The sequence below is a fragment of the Panthera tigris genome, chromosome F3 (genome assembly GCF_018350195.1).
Source record: "Panthera tigris isolate Pti1 chromosome F3, P.tigris_Pti1_mat1.1, whole genome shotgun sequence".
Lineage (NCBI taxonomy): Eukaryota > Metazoa > Chordata > Mammalia > Carnivora > Felidae > Panthera > Panthera tigris.
The window spans coordinates 21,259,874-21,283,754 of record NC_056678.1 but is presented as its reverse complement, the minus strand read 5'-3'; the positions used below and the strand labels follow the sequence as shown (position 1 = coordinate 21,283,754).

General features: G+C 38.5%; 2 protein-coding genes across 4 annotated transcripts in view; one reads left to right on the top strand and one right to left on the bottom strand.

The window, feature by feature from the left end:
- Nucleotides 1-23,881, bottom strand: part of AXDND1 (axonemal dynein light chain domain containing 1) — an 88,238-nt gene that overhangs the window by 13,136 nt on the left and 51,221 nt on the right. For all 3 annotated transcript variants that reach the window (XM_042976478.1, XM_007096244.3, XM_042976479.1), the window contains 9 exons: nucleotides 21,688-21,789; nucleotides 20,438-20,601; nucleotides 18,065-18,140; nucleotides 15,768-16,002; nucleotides 12,383-12,584; nucleotides 11,476-11,569; nucleotides 8,363-8,562; nucleotides 7,433-7,529; nucleotides 5,476-5,586 (listed from right to left, as the gene is read on the bottom strand). In XM_042976478.1, coding sequence (XP_042832412.1) covers nucleotides 5,476-5,586; nucleotides 7,433-7,529; nucleotides 8,363-8,562; nucleotides 11,476-11,569; nucleotides 12,383-12,584; nucleotides 15,768-16,002; nucleotides 18,065-18,140; nucleotides 20,438-20,601; nucleotides 21,688-21,789 — 1,281 coding nt within the window. The remainder of the gene's footprint in view (nucleotides 1-5,475; nucleotides 5,587-7,432; nucleotides 7,530-8,362; nucleotides 8,563-11,475; nucleotides 11,570-12,382; nucleotides 12,585-15,767; nucleotides 16,003-18,064; nucleotides 18,141-20,437; nucleotides 20,602-21,687; nucleotides 21,790-23,881) is intronic.
- LOC102950735 (ubiquitin-like protein FUBI) lies at nucleotides 1,722-2,138 on the top strand. Its single transcript, XM_042976842.1, has one exon. It carries the CDS (start codon nucleotides 1,722-1,724, stop codon nucleotides 2,136-2,138), a length of 417 nt encoding a protein of 138 aa, XP_042832776.1.

The window sequence follows — 23,881 nt, the reverse complement described above, 5'->3', positions numbered from 1 at the left end:
ATTACATCACCAAAGGAGACCTTGTGAAGTGTTAGGGGACGAGGCCTTAGGACAGGAACCTAGTCACATAAAGGGCTAGGGAAGAAAGACGAGCCCCCAGAGAAGGCCAGAAGTCATGTCAGAAGTCTGAGAGGTCCACCAGGAAAGCCAAAAGAGGAGAAAGAAGGAGTCAACAGTGTTGAATACCTCAAAGAAGTCTACACAATGATCGACTGAAAAATGTCCTTCAGATGTTCACAGCAACGATGTGTAAAAAACAGAAGCTAGAAATTTCTGTCTTATTTCACTTAGCATTATACCCTCTAGATCCATCTGTGTTGTTGCAAATGGCAAGATCTCATTCTTTTTTATGGCTGAGTAATATTCCTGTGTGTGTGTGTGTGTATCCACACGTGCATACGTGAGTGTGTATTACCACATCATCTTTATCCATTCACTTATCGACGGACACCTGGGCTGCTTGCATAGGTTGTCTATAATAAATAATGCTGCAATAAACATAGGGGTGCATATATCTTTTTGAGTTAGTGTTTTCATATTCTTTGCTTAAATACCCAGTAGTAGGATTACTTGATCACATGTAGTCTGATTTTTAATTTTTTGAGGAACCTCCATACTGTTTTCCACAATGGCTGCACCAGTTTGTATTCCTACCAACAGTACATAAGGGTTCCTTTTTCTCCACATCCTCACCAACACTTCTTGCTTCTTGTGTGTTTGATTTTAGCCATTCTGACAAGTGTGAAGTGATATCTCATTGTGGTTTTGGTTTGCATTTCCCTGATGATGAGTGATGTTGAGCATCTTTTCAAGTATCTGTTGGCCATCTGAACATCTTCTTTGGAGCAAAGTCTGTTCATGTCTTCTGCCCGTTTGTTAATTGGATTATTTGGTTCTTTGGTATTGAGTCGCAGAGGTTCTTTATATATTTCAGATACTAACCCCTTTATCAGAGCTGACATTTGCAAATATCTTTGCCCACTCGGTATTTCTCTTTTAGTTTTGTTAATTATTCCCTTTCACTGTGTAGCTTTTTTCTTCTTTTTTATAGAGAGAGAGCAGGTGAGCAGTGGAAGGGGCAGAGCAGGAGATGGAGAGAATCCTCAGCAGGCTCCAGGCTCACTGTGAAGCCCAATGCAGGACTCAGTCCCACAACCCCAGGATTCATGACCTGAGCCAAAATGAAGAGTTGGACGCTCAACCGACTACCGCACCCAGGGGCCCTGCTGCACAGAAGCTATTTATTTTGAATAGTTCCAATAGTTTATTTTTGCTTTTGTTTCCCTTGCCTTAGGAGATGTATCCAGGAAAACGTTGCTATGGCTGATGCTGGAGAAATTATCTTATGTGCTCTCTGCTAGGAGTTCTATGGTTTCAGGTCTCACATTAGGTCTTTAATCCATTGTGAATTTATTTTTGTGTATGGTGCAAGAAAGTGGTCCAATTTCATTCTTTTGCATGTTGCTGTCCAGTTTGTAATTAACATTCTTATACAGATATATCATATATTAGAATTATCAAATAGACTACAAAGTTATATTAACCTGTCTAAAGAAATAAAAGATTGAAAATATGAATAAAGAGACAAAGATTACAAAAATGATCAGACACGAAAAAGAACCAAATAGAACTTTAACAATTAAATTTAAAAACTGAACAGAGCTCTTTCTCGACTCCATCTTCGTGGTCGCGGCTGCAGTGGCCGTCGTCCAGTGGCCGACATGAAGCTTTTTGTCCATGCCCAGGAGCTACACACCCTCGAGGTGATCGGCCAGGAGACGGTCGCCCAGATCAAGGTTCATGTAGCCTCTCTGGAGGGCGTCGCTCCAGAAGATCAAGTCGTGCTCCTGGCAGGCACGCCCCTAGAGGATGAGGCTACCCTGGGTCAGTGTGGAGAAAAGGCTCTGACCACCCTGGAAGTAGCTTGCCGCAGGCTTGAAGGTAAAGTCCATGGTTCCCTGACCCGTGCAGGGAAAGTAAGAGGGCAGACTCCTAAGGTGGCCAAACAGGAGAAGGAGAAGGAGAAGAAGAAGAAGACAGGCAGAGCCAAGTGGTGGATACTATACAACTGGCACTTTGTCAACGTTGTGCCCACCTTTAGAAAGAAGAAGGGCCCCAATGCCAACTCTTACGTCTGATGTAATCCTGGCTTTCCCCAATAAAGCCACTTAGTCCAGTCAAAAAAATAGAAAATAAAATAAAATAAAAACTGAACACAAAGGTTTAATAGAAGATTAGCGAACAGGAAGGTAAACCAGATGAAATTATTCAGGATGCAGTGCAGACACAGAGAGATAGAAAATATGAAATAAGGTTCAAAGACATGCGCATAGGTTCTAATACATATCCATTCAGCCAGAAAGAAAGGAGAGAGCAAATATAGTAGAGACAATATTTGAAGAGACAAAAACAGAATTTTCCATATCTAATTCAAGATACCAACTCAAACATTCAGGAAACCAAGAGAATTAACGGCAAAATTTAAAAAGAAAAGGAACTCCACATTCACCACGTATCAGAGTGAAAATGCAAAATGCCAAAGATAAAAAGATCTTCAAAGCAGCCAGAGAGAAGAGAGGGTTAACTTCAAAGGAACTGACAGCTGAATTCTCAACTGTCACTTTGGTAACAATAAAATCCAGAAAACAGTAGGAACAGTGTCATCAATGGGCTAAGAGAAAATAATACCCTCCTAGAATTGTATGCCCAGCAAAAAAAAATTTTAAGAATGTGAGTGAAATAAAGACATTTTTAGGCAAACAAAAATTAAGTTTGCCTCCAGTAAATCCTCACTAAAGAAAAATGTAAAGGTCAAGGCAGAAAGAAAATGATCTCAGGCAGAAGATCTGGGATGTATGAAGGAACAATAAAGAAATTAAAGGGGCGCCTGGGTGGCACAGTCAGCTGGGTATCCAATTCGGCTCAGATCATGGTCTCACGGTCCGTGAGTTCAAGCCCTGTGTTGGGCTCTGTGCTGACAACTCAGAGCCTGGAGCCTGCTTCCGATTCCATGCCTCCCTCTTTCTTTCTGCCCCTTCCCTGCTTGTACTCTCTCTATCCAAAAAAAAAAATAATTTTTTTTAAATTTTTTTAAAAAGAAGAGGATGCTTGCTATTGCTACCACTATTTAACACCTAATTGGACGAATTACCCATTGAAATCAGACAAGAAAAAGCGATTAGAGCCATAATAATTGAAAGAAAGAGGTCAAATTATCTCTATTTGTAGATGATTTGATTAAGTATCTGGAGAACCCAAAAGAATCTATTAAAAACTACTGAAAACAGTAAGATAATTCAGTAAAGTCACAGAATATAAAATTAAAATACATAGATCAATAACATATACACAGTTCTCAATTATAAGATACAATGGAAAAGAAGATCCCATTTAAAATAGCAGTAAAAGGGGCGCCTGGGTGGCTTGGTCGGTTGAGCGTCCGACTTCGGCTCAGGTCACGATCTCACGGTCCGTGGGTTCGAGCCCCGCGTCGGGCTCTGTGCTGACAGCTCAGAGCCTGGAGCCTGTTTCCGATTCTGTGTCTCCCTCTCTCTGTGACCCTCCCCCGTTCATGCTCTGTCTCTCTCTGTCTCAAAAATAAATAAACGTTAAAAAAATTTTTTTTAAATAGCAGTAAAATAAAACAGTCAGACATAAACCTCACAAGAAATGCACAAAATGAGTAAACCATAAAACATCATTAAAAAGCATTAAAAGTAGACATCCTGTATCCCCCATTTTTGGATATGACAACCCAACAACATAAGTATCTCTGCTCTAAGTTAATATATAAATTTAGAATGATCCCAGTTTTCAAAATTCCTATTTTTTCTAGAGGTAGATTATAGAGTTCTATAGAAGAATAAATAAGCAAAAATGGTGAAATCCTGAAGCCCATGAAAAAGATCAGTGAGGAGAGCTGACCCTACCGGATATGAAAATGCACCATAATGCCTCAAAAATTAAAATATTGTGGTGATGACCCATGAACAGATAAATAGAAAATAAATTCCAGAAACAGACTTAGGTGGAATATTGCTATTTTCAAATGTTAGAAAACACTACAACATGGAATATTAGAAACAGTATAATGTGGAAGACAAATCCACCTTGTTCACATCAACCCAAAGACTGAACAGGGCCAGTGAGTAGAAAAAGTTACAAGGAAATGTATTTCATCTAGTTCAATAGAAAGAATAACATTCTACTAGTGAGTGCTCACCAAAACACATGGCTAATTCTGAAAGTAGGTCTCTGCCACTGCAGATGCTCAAATATAGGCATAGATCAAGGATGGGTGGTAATGCAAAGTTTCACACATCTGATGTTAGGCTGAATTCAATCACCTTTAAAATCCTTTCTGTTCCCTATGATTGTGCAGAGCTCTTGAATTTAATTTTTGCATAGATCTGTTGCGTAGCCAAGATCACGTCTGTGTTACTTAATTTTCTGAAATCATTCAGTGGCTAATTCAAAATAATTCTGGCCAAGAATTGGGCAGCAAAGAAAAATAAGCATTCGTAAAAGGTGTATAATTTAGAAAGGTGGTGTTTCTTTGGTGTTTCAATATAAAACGCAAGTCCCACAGGGCGCCTGGGTGGCTCCATCCGTTGAGTGTCTGACTTCGGCTCAGGTTATGATCTCAAAGTTCGTGAGTTGGAGCCCCGCACTGGGCTCTCTGCTGTCAGCACAGAGCCTGCTTCAGATCCTCTGTACTCCCCTCTCGCTGCCCCTCCAGCACTTGCCTACATGCTATCTCTCTCTCTCAAAAATAAATAAACTTAGGGGCGCCTGGGTGGCTCAGTCAGTTAAGCGTCCGACTTCAGCTCAGGTCATGATCTCTCACTCTGTGAGTTCGAGCCCCGCATCGGACTCTGTGCTGACAGCTCAGAGCCTGGAACCTGTGTCAGATTCTGTGTCTCCCTCTCTCTCTCTCTCACCCTCCCCTGTTCATGCTCTGTCTCTCTCTGTCTCAAAAGTAAATTAAAAAAACGTTAAAAAAAAATTTTTTTTAACTGTCTAAAAAAAAATAAAATAAAATAAAACATAAACTTAAAAAAAATTTTTTAAGACACAAAAGAGACAGGCCAATGGGCTGGGTTAGGTGCTCAAGAGAAGAAATAACCTTAAATGGAAGACAGAGCCTGAAGGGGATGAGGAAGTGTGCACACAAAAGCAGACCAGTCTGAGGACCTGCCTCAGGATGTGACAGGCAGCTCCCCTCTGAAAGCCATCCTTTCCTTTATGAAGGATAAAGCAAAATCATCCGCTAAGAAAGTGAGGAGAGATACTTAGGTGGATGATTTTCTCCCTTAGAAGGGAGAAGAACTACTAATGCTCTTGGTCAGGGACCACATTCTCTTCTGGTAAATAAGTGAGGACTCAGAACACTGATAGGAAAAAGTCACTGAAACCTTATCTATTGCAATACAGGACGAGGCTGAATAATGATCAATGCCAACACATGGCAAATACCTCTTCTCCAAACAGGTACTCCTTTTCTTCCGGTGTCAGTAACTTTATTATTCTGCCTTTAAGCCCAGAAAGGAGGTGAGAACATGTGGTGATCCACTCATGACATTCTCTCTGAGAAGAGATCAAAGATAATTACTAAGCAGAAAAAATCAGACTGTAACAACTCATTTATTCACTCCTTCTATCGAGGAGCTGTTAAGTACAACTCTAAATACAACTCCATTCAATTAACTTTTTATCACTTCAGTTCAAAGATTTGTGCAGAAATGAGTCTCTATGAACACAGACCTGAAATCATACCATCTCTTATCAACAGGATTTGGGGATCTGGGTTGCAATGGGGCAAGGAGCTGTGCTGTGCCATAAAACCAGATGCAGAAAGGCTGCTGCATTTACTACAGGCAAACGGTCGGTCCCAACAAATGTTTCGCAGCTGACCAGGTCAACTGTGATTGCATAGCAATAACAATAGAAATAGCCCACATTTAATTGGCTTTAATTATATGCCAGACTCTGTTCTAAGCATGTGCAATATTAATTCATTCAGTATGTAATATGTGCTATTATTTTTTATGAGGTATAATTGAAATAACATTACACTGGGAACAAACTGATGGCTACCAGAGTGGAAGTGGCTGGGGGGATGGGTGAAATAAGCGATGAGGATTAAGGAGGGCACTTGTGGTGCAGGGAATTGTTGAATCACTATATTGTATACTTGAAACTAGTATAATACTGTAATGTTAACTGCAATTTAATTAAAAACGTAATTAATTTAAAAAATTAAAATTTTAAAAAATGGATTAACCCCAAAACAAATGCACACACAAAAAATAACATTGTATTCGTTTGAGGTGAACAACCTGATGAGTCAATATTTGCGTATATTGCAACATGATCACCACAATAAGCCTAGTTAGTATCTGTCACCATACATAGTTACAAATTTTTTTCTTGTGATGAGAACAGAAATATGTACCATTATTCTTCTCATTTTTTTGATGTAGAAACTGAAGGACAGAGCAATTGATCATCTTGCTCAAGGTCATATATATATAGTTAAGCAAAGCACTTGGATTTTAATCCAGGCGGCTTGATCAATCTTGAAAAAGAAGAACAAATTTGAAGGATACACACTACTGGATTTCAAAACTTCTTCTATGACCATAGTAATCAAGACCGCTTGATAATGGTGACAATGTCAACAAACAGATCAAGAGAACACAACAGAATGTCTAGAACAATATCCACTATGGATGACAGACCACGGTGAGTATTGGTGAGGAAGTGGCCATGGGGAACATTCATAAACTGCTGGCGGGGAGTGTAAAATGGTTTCACCACATTGGAGGATAGTTTGACAGTTTCTTAAAACGTTCAACACATACATACCATGTGACTTAGACATTCCATTCCTAGATATCTGCTCAAGAGAAATGAAAGAGATGCATATATACATGAATATGCATTAAAGCTTTGTAATAACCCAAACTGGCATTCAAATGCCCATCAACAGAGAATGGATAAATTGTGTATATCCATATAATGAAATACTACTCAGCACTAAAAAGCATGCAATTTTAATAAAAGCAACAATATGTGTGATTCTCAAAATAATTATGCCAAGTAACGAAGTCAGATCAAAAAAGTACACATTCTGAATGGGTCTATTTATATATTCTAGACAATAAAAATAATCTTTGGTGTTAGAAAATGGATCAGACCTTGCATGGGGGCAGGATGACGCTGGAAGGAGAGATTACAAAGGGGTACAAGGAAACTTTGAATGTGTTAGATATTTTCTCTTTTTTTAAATAATAATCATTGTATGGGTGTATCCATAATTTAGAAATTACCAGACAGTACACCTTAAATACGTGTAGTTTGTTGTAATACAAGTCAACCTAAGAAGTCTGCTAAAACAAACAAACAAAACAAAAGGGGAAGATAGTGTTACCTTCATCTCATTCAGTTCATGAAGATCCTTAGTAGGATTTTTTTCTAAGTGACCTGCTTTATTCAGAGCCATAGCTGTTACCATCCCTTTGCAACAACTGGAAAAAATAAAATAAAATAAAAGCACACACACACACAGCATGACCTATTTATTATTGGTTCCTCTTCTAAGTGTTTTAAATTCAGATACCATGGAAGTTTACCATAATAATTAAACTATTGACTCACGAAGGAAAATAATCTGTCTCTCAAGTTTCTCACCCTTGTCCTGTTCCTCCTCTTCATTCTTCTCACTCTTGACCATGGGTAACATTGAATGAAAATAAAAGCTACTTCCTGAATTTGAAGCAATTGTACTAACCTATGCTTCCTAGTTAAAAAATTATAATTTTTCAGACCTTATCTGTATTTGATAAGAATCTTCTAGCTTTTCAGATATAGGGGTTTTTTCATTTGGGTTTTCTTAAGAGACGTTTCAGTTGGTGTTTGGTGAAACTAAATAGATTTAGTGAATATAAGTGTACATTCAGTTTTGCATGGAATTACATAGGGAATTACAAGCTTCTTCAAAAATGCCCCCCCCGCCCCCGCAGTGTGTGCAAACATGCAAGATGTATCTTATTAACGCAAACAAGTGGGCCTTTTTGGTTTGATTTGGTTTTCTTTTTACTAATTCTCCCGTATAAGTATACACTTCCCAACTTGCCTATGGTAACACTGTGTTCAAAAGAATTCTAAAGCCAATGGGAAAACACTAAAATCACATATTTCAACCGGGCAGTGTCGAAGCTGGTTTAAAAACTGAACTAATATTTCTTTCAAGGTTTGAAAACAATCCCTGATTGCTGCTACCTCACCGCCCTTATCTCCTCTGCTTTATGTCACATTTAATCTTCAAAAGGACAATAATAAAATAATCAGATAGTTTCACCTGTTCAAATAGCTGGAGTATTGCGACAACTTTCTGGCCAGTGCGATTGCGTCCAGCTCTAACTTTGCAACTCTTACATCATGTTTCTCAGCACTTTCCTTTTCCAACTTTGGGAGAGTGTCTTGGTCAGTAAAGTCAGGCACCATTAAAATCAGCAAGCTTACCATCCACTGGATCATAGATATATGCAACTCATCCATCTGTTAAAACATGATTATAATATAAATGACTCGTTTTAAATAAATCAAACAGTAAAAACAATACCAAATTTAAAAATAGAAAGCATACCTGTTTCTAACTTGCAACAACACTACCATTCTTTTTTTTTTTTTTTTTTTTTTGAGGGGGGTAGGGACAGAGGGAGAGGAACAGAGAGAGAATCCGAAATAGCCTCCACACCCAGCACAGAGACCAAAACAGGGCGCTCGATCTCATGACCCTGAGATCATGACCTGAGGGGAAATCAAGAGTTTCCTGGAAGTTCAAATGACTGAGTCACCCAAGTGCTCCAACAACACTGTCATTCTTTTTTTTTTTTTTTTTTTAACATAATTTATTGTCAAATTGGCTAACATACAGTATGTAAAGTGTGCTCTTGGTTTTGGGGGTAGATTCCCATGGTTCACCACTTACATACAACACCCAGTGCTCATCCCAACAAGTGCCCTCCTCAATGCCCATCACCCATTCTCCCCGACCCCCCCATCCACCCTCAGTTTGTTCTCTGTATTTAAGAGTCTCTTACGGTTTGCCTCCCTCTCTCTGTGTTTGTAACTATTTTTGTCCCCTTCCTTCCCCCATGGTCTTCTGTTAAGTTTCTCAAGATCCACATATGAACACTACCATTCTTAATGAAATCAAATCATCACTACTCAGCTAGGATAACCTTGTTTTCTTTCGCTCATTATACTACATTACACTACCCTCTTCCTCTTTAGTTTGGTCAAGGGTATTAACCCATTAAAGCTGCAGTTCCCCAATTGTGCACTAAGACATTGCAGAGCTCTAAAGTAAATTCTCAAGGATGTCATGGGGTTTTAAATTCTTGAGGGAAATAACAGCGATGTGTGACACCTATCAGCACAGCATGAACTTGACATAGTTCACAGTTTCAACACTGGATGCACTCTATCACTTTTGATGACATCTTTCCTTGGCAAAGCTGGTTTTATTGGTGGTTGTGTGGTTAAAAAAAAAAAAAAAAGTACTTTGGGAAAATCGAGGTTCAACAAGAAATGAGGGTGGCACCGTCCCATCAGGTTTCAAGGTTAGAGAAGTTGTCCAGTAGTTAAGTGCATACATTGTATTAGTAAATAATGTTGATTAAATGAGAATAAAAGGGTTTCTTTTTCTTTCAACATATGTATATCTAAAAAGTTAAACTAAGACATTAAATTTTGCAAAGCTTATTTGAGCAAGCAATTAGAATCAGGCCGTGTCAAAACCAAAAAATGGTCAGGGGCGTTCTGCAGGCAGGGGCCAGGAAAAAGATTTTTATAGAGAAGACACTGAAGCAAAGCAATGCAATTATTTAATTGACTATAACTCAAATGTTGCCTTATTTGGGAAAATTTAGTTATTTGGCTCTTGTGACAGATGTTCCCGAGTTCCATTTTTTCATATTCAAGAAAATCTAGTTGCCTGTTTATGATCAGTCCTTGGGTTTTGTTTTCTTAGATTCAAGTACTGACTCTGGCTTTGGTTTGTTTATAGAGGCTACCAAAGGGACCAGAGCTACCCCAGTATAATGGCCTCCTTGTTTAACTATTTTAACACGTATTGCTTTTCCAAACAGTTACTAAGTTATTAGGACACAAATATTTAGTAAGTTGTTCGAAACTATCTACTTAATAAACTGAACTGTGAGGGGTTTCTTTTGGTTTAGGAGTGCGAGAACACTGAGGCACAGGCAGCAGTGGGAACCAGTCAAGTTTTGGAAGTTCTGCATTATGGTGTTTGCTGAGGCTCGGTCCCAGACATAAAATGCAGAAAACATCATGAAATGCAAAAGTCAAACATGCCATACCCTTCAAATGCCCTATCCCCTTTCTCTGATGAGTCCCTAAGTATTCTTCTAGGCTTACACATGACCTACTCTGAGAAGTCTTTTTAACTTCCACTGGCTTTAATTTGATCCTTTCCCCACGTTTCTATACTGTTCTGTACACATGTCTATTAGAACTGTTTGCACATCTGTCACCTCAATTAGCCTATGCGTCTCTTTAAGACATGGGCCATCATTTTATCCCTCAAAACCACACATAGTACTTGACAGAGAATTAAGTGCTTAATAAATGTTGTTAAATGGACAAATAAAAATCAAACTTGGGAGCCTAGCTGGTACTAAAACCCAAGCTCCCCACCTCGGAAGGAAAGGTTGTTAATGACCTAAAGGAATGTTGATGAATGTGTTTTTATAACTTAATTAACACACCAGGAAAAGGGCAACACTTCCTGACTTGTGATTTCACAAGTTAAAGATATTTCCCCCCACATTCACAAGCTATACCCCTGCTGCTTCTCAAAGTAAATAAATTCCTAACTGTTCTTTCCTATATCAATGGCCTGGATTTACACCCTCATTCAAATAACTCATTTTTGCTTACATAAAATATTAATTGATCCTTGAACCATCCCTAATAAACAAACAGAAACATTATTATCTTCATTTCAAAGTTGTATTGTAGAGATTAAATGGTAGAATCTAGGGCATGCTGAATTTAGGTTCATAGCTGAATTTAAAATTAGAATCAGGGGCACCTGGGTGGCTCAGTTGGTTAAGCACTGGGACTCTTGACTTCAGCTCAGGTCATGATCCCAGGGTTGTGGGATCCACACTCAGCATGGAACCTGCTTAAGATTCTCTGTCTCTATCTCTTTCTCTGTTTCTGTCTCTCTCTCTCCCCTGCACACTCTCTCAAGAAGAAAAATAAAGTAAAATAAAATTTAAAAATAAATATCCATACAAATCATTTGAGTAATTACATCACATAAGTTCCCATTTTGCCCTCCCAACCTCCTGCTTCAATTGGATAGTTATGACCTAGTTTTTCTTTTAAGAAAACTCCCAGCCAAGGCAAAATATAATTTCACAACCCCCTACAAGTATATACCTGGTGCTGAAGTTCAATGTTACCATTGTTAATCTCATTGCCTATCTTCAAAAGCCATTGTTGAATCATGTTAAATATTTGTGCTTGAAGCACCCTGAAGGAAAAGTCAAACAAAATAAAGATAAGTGACTCACATAGAGTATAAAAGTTAAACTATCAGCTAAAAGAAAGGGTTTTATTTCACCGGACCTAGTAAACTTAGGTGTTGCCAATTGTTTGAGAATTCAGGAAAGGTGAATCAAAACCTTAAATCACCTGGTATAATGGCTTACTCCTTGTCATCGCCTTCTTAACCCCATGCAGGTAGCAACTGGCATGATGCTCTTGGGACAATGTAGATCTTACCTTCAGTGCTAACTCTCTACTGTAGAAACTCACACTCCTACCCTTTACATTCACTTCTAGGCAGTGAGATCACAAAGTGAGAAAAATGAATTTTAAAATTCTCAAGAGATCAGTTTCCAACATGACAGTGTGAGGAGCAAAGCTGATCCACTCCTTAGTGAATCTGGGTGAGAACTGTTTGAAAAACAAAACAAAACCAAACGACTGAAAGCCTCTGGAACGAACAGCAACCGCAGAAACATGTGGACAAGACAATCTGTGAAAATTCAGTAAGAAAGGCAAGGAGAGTCTACGGTATTTGAAACAAGACTCTTCTCTCTCTTTCCCCTCGGTGCTCAGTGAGGCAGACACTCCACTCCAGACTGCTGGAGTTATGGACACAGAGTTCCCTCATCTTCCAGTTCCCAGTTGAGGGCTTTTTTCCTGGAAGGAAAAGGACATCCAAGGTTTCTCCTCGGACCCCCACCCCCACTCCTTGCCCGTCGCTGAGGCTAGGTACTGGGAAAATGCAGTGGAGAAGTGGGGATTCCCTTCTGTCCCGTAGAAAGCTATGGGAACTTACGAGCCAGAATCCGTGTCTATATACGGAGGGATGGTACCAACAATGTTTAATGAGGCATCCAACTGAGATATTATTTCATTAATTTTTTCATTAAGTTCCTCGTATTCTTTAAGATACATTTCAGGAAACTCCAGGACACTTTCCATCTTGAAAGAACAGAATTCAAGAGAACTAATCAAACTTGAAAGAATTTTAGAGATACCTAGAAAAGTGAGAAAAGTAATAACTTTTAAAAGTAGTCATAAGTCTGCCATTTTAATACTAAATTATAAAATGCCAATAAATAATAAATTATATTGTAATATAACGGATGGAACTAGAATGTATTAGGCTAAGTGAAATAAGCCACTCAGAAAAAGATAAATCTTTTATTATTTCACTCATATATGGAATTTAAGATACAAAACAGATGAACATAAGGGAAGGTAAGCAAAAATAATATAAAAAACAGAGAGGGAGGGGCGCCTGGGTGGCTCAGTCGGTTGAGCGTCCGACTTCGGCTCAGGTCATGATCTCACAGTCTGTGAGTTCAAGCCCCGCATCGGGCTCCGTGCTGACAGCTCAGAGCCTGGAGCCTGTTTCGGATTCTGTGTCTCCCTCTCTCTCTGACCCTCCCCCGTTCATGCTCTGTCTCTCTCTGTCTCAAAAATAAATGAACATTAATAAAAAAAAAAAAAACAGAGAGGGAGACAAACCATAAGAGACTCTTAAATACAGAGAACAAACTGAAGGTTGCTAGTGGGGTGTTGGGTGGAGGGGGAGGAAGGGCTAAAGGGATGAGAAGCATTGAGGAAAACACTTGTTGCGATGAGCACTGGGTGTTATATGTAAGTGATGAAGCACTAAATTCTATTCCTGAAAACAAAACAAAAACATAAAATAAATAAGTTAATATCTGTTCTTTTGACCACTCCTAAAAAAGAAGAAAGAAGAAAGAAGAAAGAAGAAAGAAGAAGAAGAAGAAGAAGAAGAAGAAGGAGGAGGAGGAAGAGGAGGAAGAGGAGAAAGAAGAGGAGGAGGAGGAGGAGGAGGAGGAGGGGGAGGAGAAGAGGAAGTGCAAAACATTCTCAGAATTGTAGAAAACACTGTTAAAAGAAACTAAAGATCCAAATAATTGGAAAAACATCCCATGTTCATGGATTGGAAGATTTCACATTGTTAAAATGTCAAACCTGCCCAAACGGATCCATAGATGTAATAAAATCCCTATCAGAATCCAAGCATATCCTCTCCTTATAGAAATTAATAAGCTGTTTCTAAAATTCAGATGAAATTGGAAGTGACTCAAAATGGCCACAACAATCATAAAACACATAAAGTAGGACTCCTCACACTTATCAATTTTAAAACTTACTACAAAGCAAGAGGAATTAAGATAGTTTGATACTGACACAATGACAGACATATACATCAATGGAAAAGAATTAGGAGTCCAGAAATAAACCACTACCATCAACTAATTTTTGACAAGGGTGTCAAGGCCTTTAAATGTGGGAAATACATTTCTAAAAAATGGTAGTGGGATAATTAGATATTCACATGCAAGAGAATGAAGTTAGACCTTTACCTCACACAATATACAAAAATTACTCGAAATGGTCAAATACCATAACATAAGAGCAAAAACCGTAAAACTCTTAGAATACATAAGGATAAACTTCATGACTTTAAATTTGGAAGAGGATTCACAGACATGGCACTGGAAGCACAAACAAAAAAAAAAAAAGAAAAAAAGATAAATTGAACTTCATCAAAATTTAAAATTTTTGCACTGCAAAGGACACCATCAAAAAAATGAAAAAAACATCCCATAGAATCATAGAAAATACAATTCATATATCTTAAAAAGCTTTTGTACCTATAAAGAACTCTTACAACTCAATAACAGAAAAATAAATAACCCAATTAAAACATGGACAAAGGATCTGTCTGAATAGACAGTTCTCCAAAGAAGAAACATAAATGGTTAATAAGCCTTAAAAAATACCAACGTCAGGGGCGCCTGGGTGGCTCAGTCGGTTAAAGCGTCCGACTTCAGCTCAGGTCACGATCTCGCACTCCGTGAGTTCGAGCCCCGCGTCAGGCTCTGGGCTGATGGCTCAGAGCCTGGAGCCTGCTTCCGATTCTGTGTCTCCCTCTCTCTCTGCCCCTCCCCCGTTCATGCTCTGTCTCTCTCTGTCTCAAAAAAATAAATAAATGTTAAAAAAAAAAAATTAAAAAAAAAATACCAACGTCAGTAATCATCAGAAAAACATAACTCAAAACCACAATGAGATACTATTACACATTCACTAGTATGGCTAGAATCAAAAAGTCAGATAACGATGGCAAGGATGTGGAGAAACCAGAACCCTCATATACTGGGGATGGACATATAAAACGATCCAGCGTCTTTGAAAACAGTGTGACAGTTCTCAAAAACTTAAAGATAGAGTTACTAGTTGACCAACAACTTTACTCCTAGATATATACCTAAGAGAAATGAAAACTATTTCCACACAGAAATGTGTAAACAAAAATTTGTATCAGCATTATTCATAATAGCCAAAAAGTAGAAACAACCCAAATGTCCATCAATGTATGAAATGATACACAAGGGGCACCTGGGTGGCTCAGTTGGTTAAGTGTCCAACTTCAGCTCAGGTCATGATCTTGTGGTTTGTGAGTTCAAGCCCCCACATCAGGATCTCTGCTATCAATGCAGAGCTTGCTTCAGATCCCCTGTCCCCCTCTGTCTGCTCCTCCCCCACTTGTGTGTACGCTCTCTCTCTCTCTCTCTCTCAAAAATAAACATTAAAAAAAGAAACTATATATAAATGATATACAAAATGTGATATACACATACAATGGAATGTATTCATTATAAAAATGAATAGAGTACTGACACATGCTAAAACACAGGTAAACCTTTAAAACATTACGCTAAATGAAAGAAGTCAGTTACACAACATCACGTACTATATGATCCCATTCACACGAAAGTCCAGAATAGAGAAATCCACAGAGACAGAAAATCAGGGATGGGAGGACAAAAGAGCGAGATCTAAAGGGTACAGGGTTTCTTTTGAGAAAAATATTCTATAATTGACTGTGGTAATGGTGGCTCACATCTGTGAATGTAGTAAAAATCACTGAACTGTATACTTTAAACAGGGAATTGCATTGCATATGAATTACATCTCAATAAAGCAGTGCTCAGTGCTTTCTTTTGCTTAATTTTTAAAACCATGTGTATGTATTATTTTGATTTTAAATATTAGTTGTATTATAAATATAATCACTATTATTTAGATTTTAAATAGTAATTGTAATACAAATAATAATTACTATCAAAATGCTTTATAATGTCATAATGTCAAGCATTGTATCATTGTTTTTTCCTTACCATTATCCCCATTTATTCTTATTTCAAATTCTTTGTAGAGTCTTCCAATGGTTTTCACAATTTCCTTCATGTGCTGTTGCTCTGGTGGCAGCTCCCCCTCCATACTTTTATGGCGACCAAATATCCCAAACCCAATATCTGTCCAGTTTTCCTGTAAATGTTTAATAATCTTGAGAGAATCATATTTCGACACCAGAAAATCTCCAGTAAACTTTTCTTTATCTTCATTCAGCATCTAGAGAATGAGAGAGGGTAAGGAAATTAGACTATTATTCCCTAATGATTTCATCAAAGTCTACCCATATCTTTAATTCCCAGTATCTACCAATTATTTTGGAGTTATATATCCTATTATTATCTGTTCATACCATTTTTTCATATGACATAGCTTCATTTTCAAAATTAAGTGAATTTAAATTAATTATAACACCCCATAAGATAACCCATAGCTTACCAAAATGAAAATAATTATATTAAGTCCTATTTGAGTAAAAACGAATGACAGGCAAAGAAGGACCAGGGAGCTGAGCATGTTTAATTACTATGTGCTTTGGTGAGGATATAATAGACCTGTTTACGTGATCCCCATTAGACTGGGAAAGTTGCTAGAATGTATCTGTTGTGTTCTATTTGTCTAACCCCAAGTCCAAAGCCTATAAAAGTGCAATTTACATATTTGTGACTCAGAAAATGCAAACAAATCACCCATGCTTCAAAAAGAGGAATTAGTACAAAGAAGCAATGTAGCAGAGCAATTAAGGGCAAGGATTTGGTAGCTAGAGAGACCTGGACTGGTCTGACTCTGCCAGTTACCATTTAATAGACAACTTCAGTAAATTACTTAACATCTCTAAATTTCACTTCCGCATCTGGCACAGGGATTATAAAACCTGTATCCCTTGGTACGTGTGGTAATGTATGGAAAGTACCTTCAGCCTGACAAAGTGCTTAATGAATGAGAATTATTATTCCTACTAAATAAAGCAGCATGATTTTTTTTCAATCTTACCTATTCAATGTCAAAATTGCCAGATAAACAGTAAAGTCACTAAACTAGCTATATGATAAATAGGACAAAAAACATCCTCAATTTTGAGAATATTCTGCTCAAGTCATTCCATAAGACAAGAAAACGGCTTCCTGGGATCTGGATGAGACTTCTTCAGGCCATGAGTCTCACATTCACTTTGGAGGATTTCAATATCTTATATATTTTCCTTTGTCAGACTGCTAGGACAGAACAGTAGTTTGATTAAAGAAATCTATTTTCAAAGCTCAAACTCTTTTAAAAAGATGTTATTGGGGCCCCAGTGGTTCAGTCGGTTGAGCAACTGACTCTTGATTTTGGCTCAGGTCACATTCTCACAGTTTGTGAGTTCAAGCCCCGTGTCAGGCTCTGTGTTGATGGCTTGAAGCCTACTTGGGATTCTCTCTCTCCCTCCCTCTCTGCCCCTCCCGTGCTCATGCTCTACCTTGCTGTCAAAATAAATAAACCTAAAATAAATAAATAAATAAATGTATGTTATTAATAAACAAAGTGTAGTATATACATGCAGTGGAGTATTACTCAGCCTATAAAAGGAAGGAAATTCTGACACATGCTACCAGACAGATGAACCTTAAGGACATTATGCTAAAGGAAATAAGTCACAAAGGGACAGATACTGTAATTCCAGTGCCCAGAGTAGTCAAAAATATAGAGACGGAAAGCACATGGTGGTTGCCAGCGGCTAGAGAGAAGGAAATAGAGGAGGCTTGGTGTTTATTGGGTAAAGTTTCAGTTCAGGAAGATGAATCAAGTCTGGACATGGACGGTGGTGACGGGTGCACAACAAACAATAAGTACACTTAATGCCACTGAAGTGCACACTTAAAAGTCACTAAACTGGTATATTTTATGGTATGTCTATATCAGACTCCAATTTTTTAAAAAGATGTTCTGAATTTTAAAAGTCCAAGTTGTTCTTGAGACAAAAGCCAGGTACGGGAGAGGTACAGACGTTACTTCTATCTGATGATTAGAAGAGAGAATCAGAATGACCCTCACTGCCACCCAAGTATCTTTTCCCAATTTTTTCTGGCAGCCTAACTTTATTTGGCCCCCGAATCTAAAATAGAACTGAAAATAAAATACTTAAGCGTATTTTTAAAAGTCCCTGGAGTCTTGCTATTTTCTCTGTCTTTCATAAAATGCCATATGGCATTCTTAAAGGATGAGATGTGACTCATTCATTGGTGAAAAGTGGCAATTTACAAACAGCACTTTGATTACCAAACAGTTCATTAGAATGTCTTACCTTTTGCCACTGCTTGAAATCTGGAATAACTGATTCAAATATATTTTCTTTATCAGAAGATAAAATGTCTTTTTCACTGGAAGAAGGAAAAAGAATAAGAGCAGGGTCTCAGAACAGTATATAAACAAAGAAAATCATGAATCTGGGGCGCCTGGGTGGCTCAGTCAGTTGAGCGTCTGACTTCAGCTCAGGTCATGATCTCGCAGTCCGTGAGTTCGAGCCCTGCGTCAGGCTCTGCGCTGACAGCTCAGAGCCTGGAGCCTGCTTCAGATTCTGTGTCTCCCTCTCTCTCTGCCCCTCCCCTGCTCATGCTCCGTCTCTCTCTGTCTCAAAAATAAATAAAAACATTAAAAAAAAAAAAAAAGAAGAAAGAAAATCATGAATCTGTATACTGCATAATAACATTATGTTTCTCCTGAATGATTTCCAAGCATGCCTTCCAGGGTTAGCCCCTTTCCTTACAGGCATTCATCTTTAAATTTGCAAATGTAAATATAAGTATAAACATAAATTCAGGCTCCAATCAGACCTGAGCAATCAAGTTATAAGGTCAGAGGCCATAAGAGTACTGACAGGGCAGTGTCTGGGTCTCTGACACCCAAAATTAGATCATCATAAGAATAATTCCTGTTAAATACAGCAGCCAAAACAATATGTAATGAATAGGAAGCCTAATGAATAATTAAGACTCAACATTTAGTTCAGGAGTCCCAACTTCTGGCAAGAAAGAGTTTCTTTTAATATCTCTGAAGTCTCACAAGGCGAAAGCTCTTGATAAAGAAGTTCTTGAAGAGAAAGGGAAAAGTGAACCCTGCTCTCCGTGCTCCCCTAACCAGCTAAGAGTCAACAAACAGCAAAAACAGGAAATGGCAGTAGTCACCAGCTTGGATATGTACAAGCTTCAGCTTCCAGAACTTCCAAAAAATCTACTAACCGGAAAACCTTAGAGGATCTGAAAAACCGATACCATTGTCCTCAATCTGAAATGGAACCGGTTCCTAAATGTGTTTCCTCAACAAACCAAGCATCTTAAAGTTTTAAAAAACCTTAGAAATCATTGAGTCAAGACTAGATTCAAAGTCCAGATTCCCACTAACTTTAGCTGTGATTTCATCATCCCACCTTGACTTAACTACTTTATAGGCAGCCATTGTCAGATTTCTCTAATTGTTATAAAGTATAACACCAATCAGAATCAATCTCCTTATAACTGCCACCCACTGGTTCTATTTCTCTGCACATGCAGATGGATCTAGATATTCAGGTTTGCCAATAATAATGACATATGTTGACATGAGAGAAAAGGAAACGAGAGGAGAGGGAGGGGAGGGAAGGGAAGGGGAGGAGAGGGGAGGAGAGGGGAGGGGAGGGGAGGGGAAGTGAGGTGAGGAGAGGAGAGGGAAGAGGAGAGGAGAGGAGAGGAGAGGAGAGGAGAGGAGAGGAGAGGAGAGGGGAGGGGAGGGGAGGAGAGGAGAGGGGAGGGGAGGGGAGGAGAGGAGAGGGAAGAGGAGAGGAGAGGAGAGGGGAGGGGAGGGGAGGGGAGGGGAGGGGAGGAGAGGAGAGGAGAGGAGAGGAGAGGAGAGGGGAGGGGAGGGGAGGGGAAGTGAGGTGAGGAGAGGAGAGAGAAGAGGAGAGGAGAGGAGAGGAGAGGAGAGAGGGGAGGGGAGGGGAGGAGAGGAGAGGGAAGAGGAGAGGAGAGGAGAGGAGAGGAGAGGGGAGGGGAGGGGAGGGGAGGGGAGGGGAGGGGAGGAGAGGAGAGGAGAGGAGAGGAGAGGAGAGGAGAGGAGAGGAGAGGAGAGGGGAGGAGAGGGAGGGGAAGGAGAGGAGGGGAGGGGAGGGAAGAAGAGGGGAGGAAAGAAAAGGAAAGAAGCTGAACTGAAATAGAGGCAGCAGTTGGGTAGAGAGGTCAGGATGGACTATAGAGATGGTTAGCACCAGAAACCACAAAACCACTCAAGCTCCTAGCAGGACTGCACCCTTGGAAAGGCTGCTAGTTACCCCACCAAAATCAATGTTAGAGTTATTACATGGTAAAAGAGAACCAGAGAGAAAGAAAGAACTGGACTGAGTTACCAGACATGACACAATATAATCAAAACCAAGAGTCTTGTAGACCCAGGGCAACTGGGTGGTTCGGTCAATTGAGCATCCAACTCTTGATTTTGGCTCAGGTCATGATCCTGGGGTCATGGGATCAAGCCCCTCACTGGGCTCCACGTTCAGGGTAGAGCCTGCTTAAGATTCATTCTCTCTCTCTCTCTCTCTCTCTCTCTCTCTCTCCCCCCCCCCACTCTTTCTCTCCCTCTTTCTCTCTAAAATAAAACAAACCCACAAAACAAAACACTTAAAAAAAAAAAGATTCTTGTAACCCACCTATTATTTCTGAAAAACTGCTGCCATTTGGTAAGGCCATCCTTAACAATTTGCAATCTCTCCCTTACAGATTCTTCATTTTGTTCCACTTCGTTTTTGAATTTATTCATTAAGTTTCTCCATTTCTGTGTCAATTTCTGCAACAGTGCAAGGTCTGCAGTGTCCTAGATAATACGCATAAAATCAAACCACTTATTCACTTATTCACATGATACTTATTAGCATATGCTAATAATGTTAATTAGTGTATTGATATTATAATACTAGAGATATCCATAGAAAATGGATCAAAATTGAGAAGATAGTTCTCCTTCAAAATATCATCAGTAACATCACATAGTGCCTTTGCTGGTAGATTTTCCACGGTACATAAAATATTAGGGACAAGATTTTTTCCTTTGCAACATGAGCCCAATTTCCCCACTTTCATGGGAGGTAGTGTGGTACATTGGAAAGAACAGGAATTTCAAAGCCAAACAAAACCAAATGTGAATCCTAGCCAGTTATTGGCTATGTAACCTTGGGGGAGACGATTTCATTTATTTGGGGTTAATTTTTCTTATCCAAAAAATAAAGACCCTACTATAAAGGGCACCTGAGTGGCTCAGTGGGTTAAGTGGGTCTGACTCTTGATTTTGGCTCAGATCATGATCTCACAGTTCATGAGATCAAGCCCCACATCAGGCTCCTTGTTGACAGTGTAGAACCTGCTTGGGATTCTCTCTCTCCCTCTCTCTCTGTCCCTCCCCTGCTCGCATGCACTCCTTTTCTCTGTCTGTCTGTCTCTCTTTCTCTCTCTCAAAAATAAAGAAATAAAGTTTAAAAATTTTTAAAAAAGAATTAAATTAAATGACAAGTGTAAATGGTATGACCCCAGAACACACTAAATGCCACTTCTCTCCTTTTCGACCAAGTATGCTCTTTGAATTTTCACATAAAATTGCAAAAAATGCACAGCTACCTACATTTTACTTTTAGCTTAAACACTAATAGAATGATAAGTCTATAAATAACATTTTCAGTATTATTAACTTAGATAAATTGCTTACAGTGCTTTAATTAGGATAGAAGACAATTATATAAAAAGCATTTGTTTACATTTCCTTAGATTTTTCATTCCACCCACAATAAAGCACAAATACAAAACTATATTTAAAATGTAACCTATAAACTTAGCAAACACGTCTTACAGTTTCAACCCTCAAAGGCCGGAGTCTCTTTTCCCATAACTTAAGTGAACTGATGTTTACCTTGGCTGACAGCAGTATGATGAAATGCTTAGCATATTTATTCCAGCCTTTTTCATTGAGGTAAAGTCTTTTAGCCAACACAACTCTATTTCTTTCAATTACCTATTTGAAAAAAGTACTGAAATGAGGAACCTAAGATATTAATAAACCACTGTGATTTATTAAACCCAAACCAATTTCACATATCAATTTTCCATCGAATCATTAACTCCATCACAGTTTGTTATTTAAGTCATGAGCTAATTTGAATCATAAATTTGTGTTTTCTAAAACTACTGAACTGGAACCAAACTGAAGGATAACATATAGCACAGACTCCCAAGCAACGCTCTCACAAATTAGCGAAGATTCCAAAGAGCTTTTGTTCATATGCATTATATCTATTTGCTATTTACCATTTTGGAAATTAAAACTGAACTTATTTAAAATATGTATTTGTTTGGAATGCAAGCTGGTACAGCCACTCTGGAAAACAGTATGGAGGTTCCTCAAAAAATTAAAAATAGAACTACAACCTAGCAACTGCACTACTAGGCATTTATCCAAGGGATACAGGTGTGCTATTTCGAAGGGACACGTGCACCCCCATGTTTACAGCAGCACTATCAACAATAGCCAAAGTATGGAAAGAGCCCAAATGTCCATCGATGGATGAATGGATAAAGAAGATGTGGTACACACACACACACACACACACACACACACACACACACATACAATGGAGTATTCCTCGGCAATCAAAAAGAATGAAATCTTGCCATTTGCAACTACGTGGATGGAACTGGAATGTATTATGCGAAGTAAAATTAGTCAGAGAAAGACAAAAATCACATGACTTCACTCACATGAGGACTTTAAGAGACAAAACAGATGAACATAAGGGAAGGGAAACAAAAATAATATAAAAACAGGGAGGGGGACAAAACAGAAGAGACTCTTATATATGGAGAACAAACTGAGTGTTACTGGAGGGGTTGTGGGAGGGGGCATGGGCTAAATGGATAAGGGGTAAGGGGCATTAAGGAATCTACTCCTGAAATCATTGTTGCACTATATGCTAACTAATTTGGATGTAAATTTAAAAAAATAAAAAATAAAATGAGTTAAAAATAAAATTTAAAAAAATTTTTTAAATAAAATATGTATTTGTTAATTCACTTAAACATAACAATAAATCCATTATATGTTAACATAAATAGTATTTTTATGAAAAAATAACCATATTTTCTAAAACAAAAAAATAATGAAAGGAACATCATTGTTTTACTTTTTTACAAATCTCTTTAATGTCTGCCTTAATAGAGCTGGATTTTCATATTTGTTTCTGCATTCAGTCGGCTGCAACATCCCATTGTAAAGCCAATGTAACTCGTGTGCAAAGGAGACTGCAAAAGGCAAATAACTTCTTAGTATAATGAAGAAACTAGTTTTCACCTCATGGAAGGGTCTCAGGGATCCCTGGTGAGGCGGGGAGGGGGCGCAGGGTGTCCTTGGACCATACTTTGAGAACCACTGGTATACAGAACCAATTATACAGTCATTCAATGAGTGACTGTTTCTAGACACTGTGCATCCAGACACAAACAAAAGAGACAAAGTCGTTATTTTCAGGAAGGTGACATTCTAGCTGTCATTTCCTGTTGGGAGGGGCTTTAGGGATGAGCTAACACAAAGCCTCCACCAATTCAAGGTATTTTTCCACAGAAGCCACTACAAGGGGTCAGTTCTCTATTGTTTAAATACTACTAGAGTGAAGAAACTCACTTGTCTTCTTTATTCCTACTGAACATGCCTGGCTCCCTGATTTATATATTCTTATATATTTACTGTCATGATTATTTCTTCTTGATGTGTCATTTAAAAATTCTGCATCAGGATGAAACATTGTATACTAGATGAGGTCTGACCATTCCAGAGGAAAATGAGACAAAAGTGTGAATATGTTGAGGGTCATAATTTCTGGTTAATACTTAGTAAACACAAGTCCCAGATGTTTGGTACTTGCCTAAAGTATTACAGTAATGACCTACAGACTGCCATATTTCAATTCATTTGTCATCTTAGATGCCAAGGTAATAGAACCAAAGTGATATAATCCTAATATGGTTACACTGTGTGAAAAATATAAATAACACTTCCTAGTTTATAATTAGTATAAGCAGAAGTTGAAAATTTTAACATGCTCACAAACAAT